Source organism: Coniophora puteana, assembly GCF_000271625.1.
Source record: "Coniophora puteana RWD-64-598 SS2 unplaced genomic scaffold CONPUscaffold_7, whole genome shotgun sequence".
In the NCBI taxonomy this organism is placed as follows: domain Eukaryota; kingdom Fungi; phylum Basidiomycota; class Agaricomycetes; order Boletales; family Coniophoraceae; genus Coniophora; species Coniophora puteana.
In genome coordinates, this window is record NW_006913059.1 from 922856 (window position 1) to 937557 (window position 14702).

Here is a 14702-nt window from a genome sequence, read left to right on the forward strand (position 1 = left end):
TCGCATGCCAAATGTTGAAGGATTGGGACAGAAACGCTGCTCGGTGACTGTCGTCAAAACTAGGATACCCGTGACACTTTTGCCGCGGAGGATGTTGCATAACCGCATTTATAGAAAGACATACTGGGCAATTTGCATGGCTGGGCTTGACTTGACTCGTTAGTGAATTGTTGAATTGGAACAAGGACCACGAAGGCAATAGTAAATGCCAACTAAGAAGAAAGGACTAAGTCGACGACGGGGTAACTAACAGCCATCGCATCGCACGAATTTGCTCTGAGCTTACATTGTTGTTGTAAGGCTCGCACATGCACGTATATTGGCCAACATATTGTGTAAGGTGAGAATGTGTGATACCGTCAATTACCACCTCTATGCGAGGGTATGTACAGTTCCTAATTACCACTGAAGTGTATATAAATATGTCCAAAAACCCAAGAAACACTACAATGCGGTATCCAAACAAACGAGCGCGCAAAGTGACCATCAGAAACTTGGAGAGACCCTTACTTAACTCTAAGTTTCCTCAGGGAGAATGTCTCCACCCTACGAGTATTCCCTCGTATAGCTTAGGCTAGTCAGCGTGATTCGTCAAGCGTGCGATTAGGTCTGGAAGCCCGAGCTCGCCTTCGATCTGAGAAGAGCCGAAGGTCAGCATATATTCAGCTTCTCAGCAAAGCAGAGCAGAAGTCTTAAAGGAAATACGACGAGACTAATGCGAAAGGGGCAGCGAAGAAAGATCAAGTTTCTGCTCCCGCTCGCAGGTCATCGAGGTCTCTTAGGGAAGACACCAAAAACATCATGACAAAGAAGCCTGCGGAGCTCGCGGAAGACAACAAGTCAACGATCAACCACAAATGACGGAGCCAGATCGTTCCTCCGGATGCTAGGCACGGGCGGGCGCTTTCCCCAGAAAAGGTATAGCGCAATTCATCCGCTCGGGTTGATGGCGACTTGATAACCGCCGCCCGCAGTCTCCAATCCCGCACTGCAGTGCCCTACGACTGCTCGCACATACGACGCACCCTCAGGGCGGGACATGCGCGGGTACATTGCCGATGTGCAACGCTAGGTCCACCCGGGCAGGCGGACCTTCCGGTCGATTGCTCACCGCATGACCGTGGAGCAAAGAAAAAAAGTGGACAGGAAACAGAACGGACGGATGAATGCGTACCTGTGCACGGAGACTTCCCTCTTCGTGGGCAGCGGCGGAGGCGAATAGAGCATCAATCTCTTCGAGAGATACGTTTGCGGTCTCTGGAACAGCATTCGTCACCCAAAGATAAGCGCCGAAGCAAGCGACAGAGAATACGCCAAACGTTCCCCTGAAAATGCCGTATGATGTCAGCGACCATGAAAGCGACCTCGTGGGCAAGTTTGCATATCGCGAACTCACGCAGGTGATATGGCCATCATGGCGGGAGTAACAAGACCAATGAGGACTGTGTGGCATTATTCTCGTTAGAATCGGGTATAGCCAGAATGAAAATAGGTGATACTTCATAGTGCGGCGCACGGAAATGAACGAGAATAGGTCACTCACAGTTGTTGAGCCAGTTCGAGGCCGTCGCAAGTGCGACGCCTCTGCTCCGCACCGAAGACGGTAATACCTCGCTCGGCAGCACCCAGCCAATCGGGCCAAAGCTCACGCCATACGCTGCGGTGAAGACATATACGGCCCTGGAGGGATACTATCAAGAGACCGACATATACAGAGAGAGTTGACTCACAATACGGCTATCCACGCAGTGCTGGGATAGAGTCCCCATTGTCCTTCAAACTCGTGCACCTGGTCACCAAGTCAGCCGAACGAACGTCAAAGAATGTGTGACAGTCCAAACGCACCAAGAGAGCGATAAGGAGATGAGCCATGCCCATGACTAAAGCACCACCTACACGTTCCATTAACAAACGTCCTCAAGAGATGATGTGATGCATGTGTGCGTACCTCGTAACAGTGGTTTCCGTCCTTGCGAAGACGAATGGAGTCAGCTTATCAAAGATAACAGCGCATATATACGCATATAATGAGTCCTTACCCCAATGATCAAGCCCAAGGATGACGGGTAGCACCGCCAAAAACTGGACGATTCCGATCCCACCCGCTACAACCAGCGTCGGGGTATCTATCCCCACTTCTGGCTCGAGACCTGCGATAGAGCGAGAGATTTGGTTGATAGCGCCTTGCCCGCCGAGTCCGATTTCTCGAAGAAGGGATGGTCCGTAGTACAGGAACGCGTTGATACCGCTCCATTCTGCCAAAGCTCGAGTGAGTTTAACGATGAGGCCAAGTCGTTGAGTGGGTGCTTACGCTGGAAGAACATGACAGCGACACCGATAAGCGTGCGATCGCGGTACTTCGGCCCTAAAAGCGCAGCCCACGCTCCCCAACTGCCGCCCTTCTGGGTCGCAGGCATAGGCCCATGTATCGCCTCGGCGCTGCTGACGTCAAGAGCCTCCTGGCGAGCAGCGAGCGTGGTCCCAATGCGCATTTCCATCAACTCGAGCTAGCGGATATCAGAGGTCTTGGGCGCATATACTCTAGGGAGGGTACTCACTTCGATTAGATTCTCAAGGAGCTCAACACTTTCATCATCATCACCCCTCTGGGTCCCTGTTCCTCTGATGCGGTGCAGCACTGCACGAGCTTCGTCAATTCGGCCTCGAAGGACGAGAAGGCGGGGTGATTGTGGAAGGATTCCTGATCCCAGACCGAGTACGAGTCCTGGTACGAGCTGGAGGGCGAGTGGTATGCGCCAGGATAGTGAAGAAGGTACTAGTAGACAGCATTAGATGGACGTAGCGAATGGGCTGTTTGGATGGCTCACCCGCTCGGGTCAAAAACCCTATCCAAAAGCCAAGTACGACGCCAAGTACGATTGCGAACTGCTCCAGTGCGACAAGGGAACCTCTCAATTCCGGAGGCGCCAGCTCTGAGATGTAAAGGGGAGAAAGCATGCTGAGAATCATGATGATTCCAAGCAACTGGGTGAGAACTTGAGAAAACGTAAAGCGAGAGCTGGCAAGATTACCTCAGCGCGCCGACGCCAAATCCACCGATTGCACGTCCAAGAATGAGGAAGGATGTTGACGATGCAGCGCACTGGAAAGCCGAGCCGAGGCTGAAAATCACTGAGAGGCGCATATATCCAGGTCAATGTGTATTCAAGCTGCTGAAATATGGATGAGCGTACTCGAAGAGAACATCATGGCCCGGGTTCTCGAGGTACGGTCGGCAATCACTCCAGCAGCCAACGCGCCGAACAAAGCGCCCAGCTCGAGTACAGCGGCTGTACGTCGTGTCATATTAGCCATCACATCGGGGCCAGAATATACATGTCTACTCACTCATGATGCCCACCCAGATTGGATTGAGTGGGAACTGCTTCTGAAACGTCGGCATGACAAGGACATTTGCAATGACGCCTTGGTCATAGCCGAATGCCACACCACCGATACTGGCAAGTATCGCGCACGACGCGGTGTATCTGTTTGCGAGGATGCCTTTGAGCCCTTGTGGACCGTATGAGTAGGAATAGCCGGGGGAACGACCCGGATGGAGGACGAGAGCGCGTGTGGTGGGTGTGTTTGAGGGTATTGGAGCATAGCCATCCCGAGCCTACGCGTACGAGTCAGACATTTCTTTTTCGTTTTACTGGATTATAAAGATCGACCTACCATGAAGACGCGAGTAGAACAGAAGACTATGGGTGGTTACAAGCAAGTAAGTAGCGGCCGGGAGACGGTTGTAGCTCAGAGTCAAACGTCTGAGATAGTAACTATACGGTCCGAGGCCGTGACAAAGGCCAGGCTCTGGGCTTATGAGGCTGCCGCCGTGGACGTCGGCAAGCACGGGCCGGCGGAGGTTCGGACGTTAAGGCACGTTCGCAATCAATTCGCACCCCTCAACCGGGACGCGATCGAGGACGCGGAAGCACGCGTGGCAGACAACCTTTGCAGCAACTCCATTCCTTGGACCCAAGGCATAGTCCGCAAATAGTCAAATTCTAGCTCGAAAAGCCGCGATGAGCCTTCTACTTACTCGGAGAATAATCCCATCGGTATGTTGCATGCGGAGGGGGTGTACTGTGAGCAGATCAGCCTGAAAGTAAGTCGTAAACTTTCTGAAATAACGAAGGGGGGTGATAAACAACCAACAGATCCAAGCGGCCCGTATTGGAGTTCGAGGGGTTGAGGTCTTTACTGTTTGCGTGGTATATACTGTGGAGTGTACGCCAGTATAAAGATGCGTGGACACCCTTCAGCATCCTCTTCATCTACCTCTCCCCTCACACCAACCATCCCCCGAAAATGGATCACAACTCGGATATCACAGACTGGGAATTCGCCCTAGAGTCAATTCAGCAACCCATTGATATGGAGCTCGACTCGGGGCAGTATTCCTCTCTTGCAGCACCATCTCCCGTACATGATCGCGCTGATGTCCTGGAGCCATTCCAGCTTCCGACACCCCCGCAGAGCACCAGCCCACCTGCTAGGGCGTTTCTCCATCAGATAGCCTGTTTACGGGACTACCCAGCGTCTCCGTCCTCGACAACTGTGGATGAGCTCAACGAAAACCTTATCTCCGTCTCGTCAGCGTTCTTCCCCAATGCCCAGATCCATATCCTCCCGCCCGATCTCCTCCTCCTCTCTTCTGATGCCGTCTACTTCTACCTCGGCCGAAACGTTCTATCTGATTCATCCGCCAACGCTTTCAATGGTCTCCTCTCTAAACCACAGAGCAAGTCCGCACATAATATGAACGTAGTTTTCGTCCCGGAGCATTCTGCCGTCCTCAACATCGTCTTGCATACGGTATATGGTGTATCGTGCGCTCATTATGCACCCGCATTTGAGTCTCTATCGTCTGCAGTGACAGCGCTCGCCAAGTACGGCTTCTTACCGAGTCGCTTCATCGCTCCCGCCACCCCATTGTACATCCTCCTTTTATCACAGGCACCCCTATACCCGATCGACCTCTATACCTTGGCTGCTACACATGACATGTACGACCTCGCCGTGCCAACATCGTCGCATCTCCTTTCCTTCTCTGTCGATTCGGTCAGCGATGACTTGGCGGAGCGCTTAGGGGCCAAGTATCTCAGGCGTTTGTTCTTCTTACATCTGGGTCGCGTGGATGCGCTGAAGCGCATCTTGTTGCCGCCTCCCCGTCCGCACGCCCCGACCTCAGCTTGCAGTTTCGACGACCAGAAAAGTCTTACGCGGGCATGGGCGCTTGCAGCAGCATATCTCGTCTGGAACGCTAAGCCAGGTAAGACACTGCACCGTTTGAACCCGCTCGCCGCTCACAACCTACTGTAGATATGTCGGTGAGTACAATGGTGTCGACACTGTCGCCGCTTGGAAAACTGCTGTCGTGTGACATCTGCCAGGAAGGTTTACGATCACATATAAGAAATGCGATCGTCCAGTGGTCCGTCACTAAAGTGAGCTTCCTCTGTTATGCAATGAATCTTGGGCTAACAGCTATTGCAGAGGACGATTTGATAGTCACTCCGATTATGTGTACCTCGTCTCCGCTTCCCTTGGCCCAATACCCTGCATATGTGATACACGTTACACATTTACTTACCATTACCTATGTACACTCGCATAAAACACGCATCGATTGATTATTTGCAGCATATGAGGCTCGGAAGCGTTACGACGTGAAACCACTGGTGAACCTTGCAATCTTTACATCATCCCTTTTCATTTTATCGTGCATAGGACTTTCTGTAAGCTCATTGGTCTGACTTCACTTACCCCAAAAGAACTGATGGACGAACATCGGGAACATGTTGCTCGCTTCGTGGCGCTTCTCACAGACGCGCCCGCAACGTTTCTCAGCTCACTTTAATTCTGTACATCACACTCCTTGCTCTATCATATATGTTAGCAGGCGTTCGCAGTCACGCTCTGTTCATAATCGAAGGCTATGCCCCCCGGTGCCGGGTATTATCGTACGGGACAATCTGTTGGAGTGGATGCCTCTGGGCCCTTCTGTGGCAGCCTGACAGCGTGGGTGGACTCAGTTGAGGACGAGAGAGCGTGGTGGCGCGTGTATTTGAGGGTATTGGAGCACAGCCTTCCCGGCCGCTACCGGCGAGTAACGGGACATCGCGTCAGGGGCGGTAACTTAAACATTCGGCACGCAAGACTGCCACTGACATGATTGAGGCTGATGCAGAGCACCAGCGAGTAGACTCATGACCAATATGCGCTTCTGCGTGCCCTAATGCCCCACCACGAACGAGCGAGCAGTTTAGAAGCTGCGAAGAACTCTACGTAGTTATCCGCAAGCCAGCGAGCGTCTGGGCTTGTCTGGGGCAGTAGCTGGAAGATCCGGGGCGGCGACAGTCCCCGACCCCAGCGACTGTTACGATCTCCGTTGGGTCGTAATACAATAACCTGAGCAGGCGCACGTACCTAATATCAAGAACGACTACCTTCTGATATAGGGTCTGGAGACTACAGACTGCCGAGAGCGCCCCGAGCAGTCCAGTGGGGCCACGAGGGCCCGTGGAACTGAAGAAATCGCAGGGACCAGGGGTGTCTCTGGGTTGGGTCGTGTTGACCTCTATTTTAAACCACCACTTTGAGACGAGGCAGATCATTCCACTACGGCGCACCACCTGCGATTCTCCGGGGCTCATCCAATGTTCAGCCCACACCTCGAGGATCTGCAAAGTCCGCTTTCAGCGAAACCAGCGAATGGAGTCGCTCCAAGACATGATGTTGTCCCTCTCACTCGATTTCTTGCGTAGTCTCCGTGGGGTATAAAGACATTGTATCATTGACATGTACGCCCTCCAATTCATCCTCGCTCTCCCACATTACCATGGATTACAACTCGGGCACTACAGACTGGGATTTTTATATGCAGTTCGTCCAGGAGCCCCCGGAGCTGTCGGAGGAGTTTGCACCTTCCGCGAGAACGTGCCCTGAGTACACCAAGGCCTTCGTCCCCTCACAAATACCGACGCCTCCGCCGAGCGACACAGAGACATCTCCCGACCCTACAACCCCTTTCCAGGACTCTTTCACAGCGGCACAGACATCGACACCAGAATCAGATCCACCCGATGAAACTTCACTCACCACCGTCTCGAGAACATTCCGACCAGATTCTCGCATCCATACCTACTATCCTGATCTCGTCCTCCTCTCCTCTGACTCAATCCACTTCTACATCAGCTACAACGTTTTATACAGCTTATCCTCCAATGCCTTCAACGGTCTCCTCCCTATGTCCCAAAACCAGCCAATCCGCGATGCAGCCGTAATCAACGTCCCCGAGCACTCCGATGTCCTCAATGTCGTCTTGCATACGGTATACGGCGTATCGTGCTCCCAGTATGCCCCCGCATTTGAGTCTTTGTCGGCTGCGGTGGGCGCGTTGGACAAGTACGGTTACTCGTTGAGTCAGCTTGTCGCTCCCTCTACTCCGTTGTACACCCTCCTGTTATCGCATGCGCCCCTATACCCGATCGAGGTCTATACCTTGGCCTCACGGCACGACATCTTCGATCTCGCCGTACCCACATCCGCCCATCTCCTCTCCTTCTCTCTCCCATCCCTCAGCGAGGACGCGGCCACACGCATGGGGCCGAAGTACCTCAAGCGTCTCTTCTTCCTTCACCTAGGCCGCACGGACGCGCTGAAGCGTGTCTTGCTCTCGCCTCCCCATCCGCATCCCCCGACGTCGAATTGCAGCTTTGACAACCAAAAGGGGTTAACGCGGGCGTGGGCGCTCGCATCCGCGTATCTCGTCTGGGACGCGAGGCCAGGTAAGAAACCATACCCTCGTTCACCCGATTGTTGCTCACGGTCCGCTACATAGATATGTCGGTGAGCATGATAGAGTCGACACTGTCTTCGCTCGGAAAGAATCTGCAATGCGACACCTGCGAGGATGGTTTACAAGCTCGGATAAAAAACGTGGTCGGCCAATGGTGCGTTGTTAAAGTAAGTCTTATCTTACATGCGATTTTCCATACCTGATTGCTCTCGCAGAGGACCATTTGATAATCACCCAGTCCCTCTATATCTTATTTTTATTTCCTTGCATGGCATCCCCGAAAGCACGAAACGGGGGTCTCAGCTATTCCGCATCGCTCACACAGTCGCAAGACGCTCATGAGTTTATCATACGTTTCGCTTCATGCCACTACCTCACTCAATCTCGCGCATTTCTTCTTCTTTTTCTTTCATATGCACTTCTAGGACTCTCAATTATTCCATACATCTACCAAGTTGTTAAGCATAATACATCTTACCACACAGGCGAAAGTCCCGATACCCTGACTATCCATCGACATACGACTCTAAAAACTGAATATTAACAAAAACAACTCAATATTATAAATCTAAAATAAATATAACTAAACTCGGAATTGAGACGTTATGAGTATTCACAGCGGGAATAATCCGATAAGTTCTCGGAACTTATGGTGGAAATATTGAAGACGTATTTTAATTTTGTTCTGCAGGAAAAGAAAGACTTATTTGGTACTTAGCGAGGAGATATATTGAATGAATCATTTTTTATAACTAAATTGCCCGTGTCAATTGTAAAGCGCCAAAACTTATTCAAAATGTGTCCCTGGTAAGTCCCAAAATAAGTCTCGCCGTCCTGGCAAAACTTAATTAAAATGCATCCGCAATATTTCCACAATAAGTTCTGAGAACTTATTGGGCTACTCCCCCTGTGTATTGAAATCTAAGAGACGGATGATACATGGGCCATAGCTTGATTTGGGAGCAATGAGCATCCTGACACAGTTGAAGCCAAAGGATAGTGTATAATTCCATGCCATTGTCGAGGTACATGCAAAAATGTACCCAGCTGATGAGAGATAAGCTTGCAGTCCCATCGCTGAGGCGGCAACTCACCGCAAGTGGTATTATTAAAGCTCACAGCTACAGACAGCCTCTCTCACGAACGTGTCGCACTGTTTCCACCTGCGTCTCTCGAATGAAGATTGTTCCCGGTGGCATGACAGCGCACCGTGGCTTGAAATTGGCTGGTTTCTTTTCTTTTCTTTTTCTTTTTCTCACTCTTACGCTCTGAGCGTAAGTGGCAACTTGCTGGAACTCCGCGCGTCGCTCTGCATTAATATTCATGGAGCCTGGAACGTTGAAGTGCTACAATAAGGCCTGCATAGTGACTGGGAGAGCGACCTCAGACGCTCGTGCTTCTCCTTCTCCGACCAGTGGCTAAGAAACGCGCGTGGATATGCACCTTTAGTGTGCAGACGACTCCTCCACGCAAACTTGACGCAAACTTTGCAATTTATTGCAGACCCCTTTGTGGAAAACACGGCCCGCCATGGCCGGTCAAGATCCGGAGTAGTCCGTGAGTCCATCATGCATCAATGCATCACGTTCAGCACCCATCCTTTCTCACTATCATTGGGTTCTCTCGTTCACGTACATACAGTCGTCCTAAGGCGTAGCATCTGAAGGTCTCGTCAAGTTCTCGTCGATGAAGTGAAGACCGCGGGTATAAGCATGGGCCCCAGTTATCGTCCCTGTAAGCAGACGAATGCTCGCAGATGTTGACACCAGTACTTTATCTTTCTCTCAAATTTTACGTGTTTTTCAGGAGTCGCGACTGATGACCCTGACTATGCAGCAGCGACGGACCTGCCCGAAGAAAGCAGTACTGTACTTGAAGCACAGGTCAAGCTGCTGTCGTGGGATGCGGTCCTTTCGTCGGTGCTGGAGCATGGGCGCGACCTCAGTTCGTGTGCAGCGTTGTCGCTGACACGACTGCAACCATCAATCAGATCGGGATTAACTTGGTGTGCTATTTTTAACAGCACTGTTTTGTGCCAGGCTCGTGAGGGTATTTAGTTGTATGTCGGTTGACATCGAAAGGACACCACGCCAGCCAGCGCCTCGTCCTCGTCTAACTGTGTAGTATCAGTTCCAAGGTAAGTTCGCAGGTATCAGTTCCGAGTCCCTTCACCTTTTCATTTTTCTTCTAGCCTATCAGTGAAATGACGTCATCGCCGTTTTCTGAGCTACCAACGGAGCTTGTGCTCAGGATCCTTCACTTTGCAGCCAGGCCCGACTTTACCTCTCTCAACCTCGACGGCTCGCCATCCCCATACGCTACGGGCGCTATGCTGTGCCTGATTTCGAAAACCTTTCGGAGAGTCGTTGTGCCTGTTCTCTGGCATACACTCGTGATCTCCTCTTACGCCCGCATGAGCGGACTTAATGAAGCTATGAAGATCCAACGCGCCTTCGCAGTGCAGGGCTCTCCCTTCTATGTTAACCTTCCTGCACACGCCAAGCATATATGTGTTTCTTTACCTGATTGGAAGGGCAAAACCACCCCTCCAAAGCTCGACTACGCCGTGATTGCTCCCCTCATCTTCTCCGCTCGGTCACTCGCGCTCAACATCAATGCTCTCAGCTATTTTCATGGCTGCTTTGCCGTCCCTAACGTCAACTTCCGAACGACGGCTTTGACTCTCATAGCACCTCCCGAGCACTCCATCTTCCACATGCAGCTTCTTTCACAGTTTGTCGCGCCCGCATTCCTCAACTCGCTGAGGTCTTTCAATCTGTGCATTGACCATGCCTCTGATTGCGCATCGGCGACCTCTTCCACCTACACGCCAGCTTCCGAGGGGGCGAAGGATTCTGTGGAGAAAAAAATACCTTCTTCCGAGGCTGAATGGTCCAGCCTAGTGAACGAGCTCTTTGAAAATCCGATCCTTGCGTTCCCGTCATTGCTCGATGCACTGACAAAGATACAAGTTGTGCGCATAGCGTCACGCTTCTGCGCCTCGGAGAGTGCAGATGAGGCAAGCGGGCTGTTGTGGCAGTTGGATTCGGACGGGTTGGGTCGGGATATTGTCACCATCGGCAAACGGGTTTTCTCCCGGACATTCGCGTCCACCCGTGTTTCTCTCGCCTCGTCGACGGGCCGATATATTGATTGGACGGCTGTATGGGCAGATTTGTAGTTTATCTCTTCTTCACTGTGAACTCGGTACAGAAAACACCAAGTTGATCGCGTTGACCTCGTATTCTCCCATTGTTGCCACGGGAAACGCTAGATCCAAGAGCTTCATACGTTCATAAGGCATATCGTCTATCTCAAAAGGTATATTCTATGTATGGGACCGATCAGCCTCATCATCGGCATCACCTCCCCTGCCATCTTCGTCTTCGTTACTGTCTTGACCCTCTGTCCAATACTTCTCTCCGTAAGAGAGGAAGAGTTCCTCGCCGGCTTTGATATCTCTCTCTGCGATGTTGGGTTTTGAGCAGTGACGACAGAGCTAAGCCCACGAAGCAATCAAATCTAAAGGATATGAAACTCACGTGCAAAAAGGGCAATGCGAGGGTCCCCGTTTACCACCATGGCTAAAGCCAAAGTGAGCCTACATGGTTCGCAAGCATGCACGAACATATACTTACGCCTCACATCCACGTTCTGGCCATCATCGTCGGCGTGATTTAGGAATCTCGTGAAGTTCCCGACGCGATGTGCATCTATGGATTCCCCATCCTCGGCGGTAGTACCATTGACGTCAAACTCAAATAGATAGTTGAGGCCCGTATGATTGCGGACAGCCCTACAAAGTTAGTTCACAAGGTGAAAAGGTTTAGTACAACGGGACGGAGCAACGACGCACTCGTCTCGGTCGGCCTCAGATGTGAACATGCGAACACCGGTGTAATCTGGCGAGAACCAAATTTATAACATTGGTCAGATGCGAACTGGCCAGCGACAAACACATTTCGCACCTCCGAGGTACTCGTGTCTGCGGATACGCTGTCTGGCGAAGGCACCCAGGCCCCACGTGCCACGTTTTATTTCGATATCCTATGATTCGCTTTCCTTTGTCGAAATCGCATTCGAGGGCGATGCAAGTTCGTACCTTTCCTTCTCCCCTCTGCACTACCGTGTTGCGACAAGGCCGACTCGTCGCACCTCTGTTCGCGGGCAAAACGACAAGTCCTAGTTAGACACGGAGACGGCATTGAAGCTTTGGCCAGATTCTACTTGCTTTGCATCGCATCGCCCGCATATCCCGGGCATGCACTCTCTCGATGCTTTGAAGCATGCGCATTTGCTAGTTCGGCAAGAGTTCTTTCCCCGCGGACATTTACATCCCTTGCGTTGGCGCCAGCCTGAGCGAGCTTTGATTCAGCAAAAAGATATATGTCTGCAACGCGTTATCTTACACTGTACCCCGCATGAGCAGCTCAGCTGGCAGTGCAGCTTGGCCTTTGCGCAGCTGCAGGTTTCCTCTGTGCATGGTCCGCTATGCGCACACGGCTGGGATCTGTCAAAACATCATCAGTGGCTGTGAAGATAGCTGGGAAACAGGGATATGTCGCACGGTTTGTACTCAAATCGGTCTTTGAACTCTCCCTTTTGATGCTTGCGCTTCCTTGTGTTGATCATGTCATCCTCGTTTTCGATGCCGTCGTCTCTGAATACGTCCAGCCGTTGTGCATAGATCTGTATGCAGTAAAATCAATCGTCTCCCCGTCTTTCAATATAAGAAAGGCTCACCTCCCGGCACGGCAGGTCTGTCAGAAGAACGAGATCGCAGGGCAAGCTGTCGGGGAACTGCTTAAGTATCGCTTCACAGTGGGCCTGCAGGTCGTCGGGTTGATCTGGATTGATTGTTTCGTACGCGATCTGAGTCCTCGTCAGCTCAGTGTCAGGCAACATCCGCCAGACATACTATGTCCTCGACTAGTCGGAAACACTGGTCTCCGCACGGTCTTCCGGGTAGCTGAAGCAGTTGCTGGCTGGTGAGCTTCGGCCGTCTGATAGGTATTATACCCGGGTACGGATAGTCTGGATTATTGCAGTCAGAAAAGGGCGGGACAATTTCCTAGGGTTTGATGTGCTCACAGTGTTCATGGCACAACAGGCCAGCACAATTTGGATTAGGGCATTGTACACTCAACACGGACTTGTGCCGTGCCACTTCGTCTTCTTCACCGGGCGCGAACGATTCTGGGAGGACGTGTTCGTGCGGCTGCTCACGGAAAGAACCTGGCCAATATAATTGGTCTCTGTCGACATGTCATCGTTTGAGTAGTAGCTATTACGGAAGCAATCAGTCAGGAAAACATACCGCTGAGAGATGTCATGCAGCAAACCGGTGTTGTTGAACAAAGGGTTCCGTAGCTCCTTATCAAAGACCTTCAAGTTATCGATCTCGTTGATTGTGAGCCCGTACTGAGATACCAGTCTCCTGGCAGCCTCGATCTGAATCATTTCATCTGTGAGGTGGCGCGTGTGATAGATAACCGGTGAGAACACACAAGTTGGGTGGAAAAAAAGTGGCGTACGATCGGGATCAAAATCCCCCTCCCAAGCCCAGGTCTCCCAGTTTTTGTCATTGAGTACCTTACGGATGGGAAAGTCCTTTTGGTCCGCATAGGGAATAAAGCGCAAAGTCGTCTTGTCAGCTTCTAACATGCGAATGCTTCTTGAGGACGGTGTACATGATTCGTAGGGCGGGTGCGGCTCTATCGCAGTGACATTGATAACCTCGCATCTAACAGTTCGCGAGCGTTCCTGCCCCGAGGACGAAATACGTGTGACTCGCACTTTCGGAGAATCGTCGTCCGCGTCGTCGTCCATGTCTGAACCAGAGTCCAAGTGTGCCCACGTTGGCCCGCGCTCCAGAGCGGCGAGGAGATCACTCATCTCTTCAGCCTCGCCTTCGGTGAGCGGTCTGGGCTCCGACGGTACGAGGGAGCGCAAAGTCGCGCGCGACGCGACTGGTTCCCAGGCGTAAAACTCGTCGCGGACCTGCTTGAGTACGTTCCTGGCCTTCATCTCCATGGTCTCTTCCACTGCGTCGTCCTCGTCGTCTTCATCGACATCGTACTGGCTGGCGGTCGTGTCAGAGGCATAGCCTGAGTGAGCTGGGTTCGCGACGCGAGGAATATGCCCTGAACGCGAGAAGACGCGTGATTCGGTGCGGTCGATGAATGTGAGCGTTGGCGGTGGGGTGGCAGTTCCGGGAGAGCCTGGAGTGGCGCTAGTGGACGGAGGAACGGCGCTCGAGAACGATCTTGAGCCTTCGGAGAAGTCGTCGATATCCATCGCCGATGGTGATACGATGAATGATGTACAAAGAGGCAGAGAGGAAACCTATTTGTCCGAGTGCTCAGCGATTGTGTGTTGCCTCGAGGCGCTGTTCGAAGGCACGCGACAGAACATGTGGCAGAGCCAGCCCAGGTGGAGATGTGCAGCTTCCTTCGTGGGGCTAGCACGATCATTTGTGAGCTTCTGGATGTATCGCGTGTCCACGGCGTTTGGAGGGTATTGGCCTGCAAATTTAGATCATCGAGCGGGTGGCTTGAACGTTAACTTTCTTGCCAAACGGCGAATAGAGCGCTCGAAACATCATCGTATTTGGATAGGGATACTTTGGACAATTGGCGGGAGTAGACTACGGATGATGCGGAGGGTGGAGTTGAGACAGATCACCCAGCGCTGAGTGGACTCGCTGAACGTCCGTGGTGATGAACACAGATATTGTCGCCTGTATCCCGAGAATCTGAGCATACCCACACTGAATTTACAAGCCTTTATACTCACCTGCTGCCCCTCTCAAAATGGTGTAGGTAGTACTTCGAAAGTTGAGCTGGGTCCAGTTGAACGACTCAAATGGATGTATGCGCGGAAAAGAGCAAGGGTAAGC

General features: G+C 51.9%; 4 protein-coding genes across 4 annotated transcripts; 2 read left to right on the top strand and 2 right to left on the bottom strand.

Annotated features, from left to right (window-relative positions):
• Nucleotides 1-303: 303 nt before the first annotated feature.
• CONPUDRAFT_105430 (general substrate transporter) lies at nt 304-3780 on the bottom strand. The gene is made up of 15 exons (XM_007771190.1): nt 3679-3780; nt 3349-3619; nt 3195-3290; nt 3033-3132; nt 2829-2959; nt 2559-2776; nt 2312-2507; nt 2040-2255; nt 1949-1969; nt 1846-1892; nt 1731-1789; nt 1544-1680; nt 1397-1442; nt 1175-1325; nt 304-634 (listed from the first exon to the last, which is right to left on the bottom strand). Exons 1-15 carry the CDS (start codon nt 3679-3681, stop codon nt 575-577), a joined length of 1752 nt encoding a protein of 583 aa, XP_007769380.1. The 5' UTR covers nt 3682-3780; the 3' UTR covers nt 304-574.
• Nucleotides 3781-3991: 211 nt separating this feature from the next.
• On the top strand, nt 3992-5623 carry CONPUDRAFT_105432 (uncharacterized protein). The gene is made up of 4 exons (XM_007771191.1): nt 3992-4108; nt 4161-5275; nt 5326-5450; nt 5500-5623. Exons 2-4 carry the CDS (start codon nt 4312-4314, stop codon nt 5509-5511), a joined length of 1101 nt encoding a protein of 366 aa, XP_007769381.1. The 5' UTR covers nt 3992-4108; nt 4161-4311; the 3' UTR covers nt 5512-5623.
• Nucleotides 5624-6883: 1260 nt separating this feature from the next.
• CONPUDRAFT_56935 (uncharacterized protein) lies at nt 6884-8007 on the top strand (the record flags this gene model as incomplete). The annotated part of the gene is made up of 2 exons (XM_007770816.1): nt 6884-7793; nt 7847-8007. 2 exons carry the CDS (start codon nt 6884-6886, stop codon nt 8005-8007), a joined length of 1071 nt encoding a protein of 356 aa, XP_007769006.1.
• Nucleotides 8008-11087: 3080 nt separating this feature from the next.
• Nucleotides 11088-14199, bottom strand: CONPUDRAFT_165954 (SET domain-containing protein). Its single transcript, XM_007771192.1, has 14 exons — nt 13339-14199; nt 13122-13269; nt 12896-13059; nt 12723-12838; nt 12548-12676; nt 12372-12493; nt 12214-12314; nt 12036-12159; nt 11907-11961; nt 11773-11851; nt 11661-11706; nt 11443-11600; nt 11347-11388; nt 11088-11269 (listed from the first exon to the last, which is right to left on the bottom strand). Exons 1-14 carry the CDS (start codon nt 14099-14101, stop codon nt 11133-11135), a joined length of 2184 nt encoding a protein of 727 aa, XP_007769382.1. The 5' UTR covers nt 14102-14199; the 3' UTR covers nt 11088-11132.
• Between the last annotated feature and the right edge of the window lie 503 nt (nt 14200-14702).

Bases quoted from the DNA above. Each gene is read 5' to 3' on its own strand.
- CONPUDRAFT_165954 (XM_007771192.1), bottom strand. From the start codon at position 14,101: ATGGATATCGACGACTTCTCCGAAGGCTCAAGATCGTTCTCGAGCGCC. The intron at 13,270-13,338 runs GTACGCCACTTT...GCCACCTCACAG, and splicing joins GGGGGATTTTGATCCCGATC to ATGAAATGATTCAGATCGAG. The intron at 12,160-12,213 runs GTAAGATAACGC...AAGCTCGCTCAG, and splicing joins CTGCTCATGCGGGGTACAGT to GCTGGCGCCAACGCAAGGGA.
- CONPUDRAFT_105430 (XM_007771190.1), bottom strand. The intron at 3,133-3,194 runs GTACGCTCATCC...TGCGCCTCTCAG, and splicing joins GGCCATGATGTTCTCTTCGA to TGATTTTCAGCCTCGGCTCG. The intron at 1,970-2,039 runs GTAAGGACTCAT...CGTCTTCGCAAG, and splicing joins CCTTGGGCTTGATCATTGGG to GACGGAAACCACTGTTACGA.
- CONPUDRAFT_105432 (XM_007771191.1), top strand. From the start codon at position 4,312: ATGGATCACAACTCGGATATCACAGACTGGGAATTCGCCCTAGAGTCA. The intron at 5,276-5,325 runs GTAAGACACTGC...AACCTACTGTAG, and splicing joins CGTCTGGAACGCTAAGCCAG to ATATGTCGGTGAGTACAATG.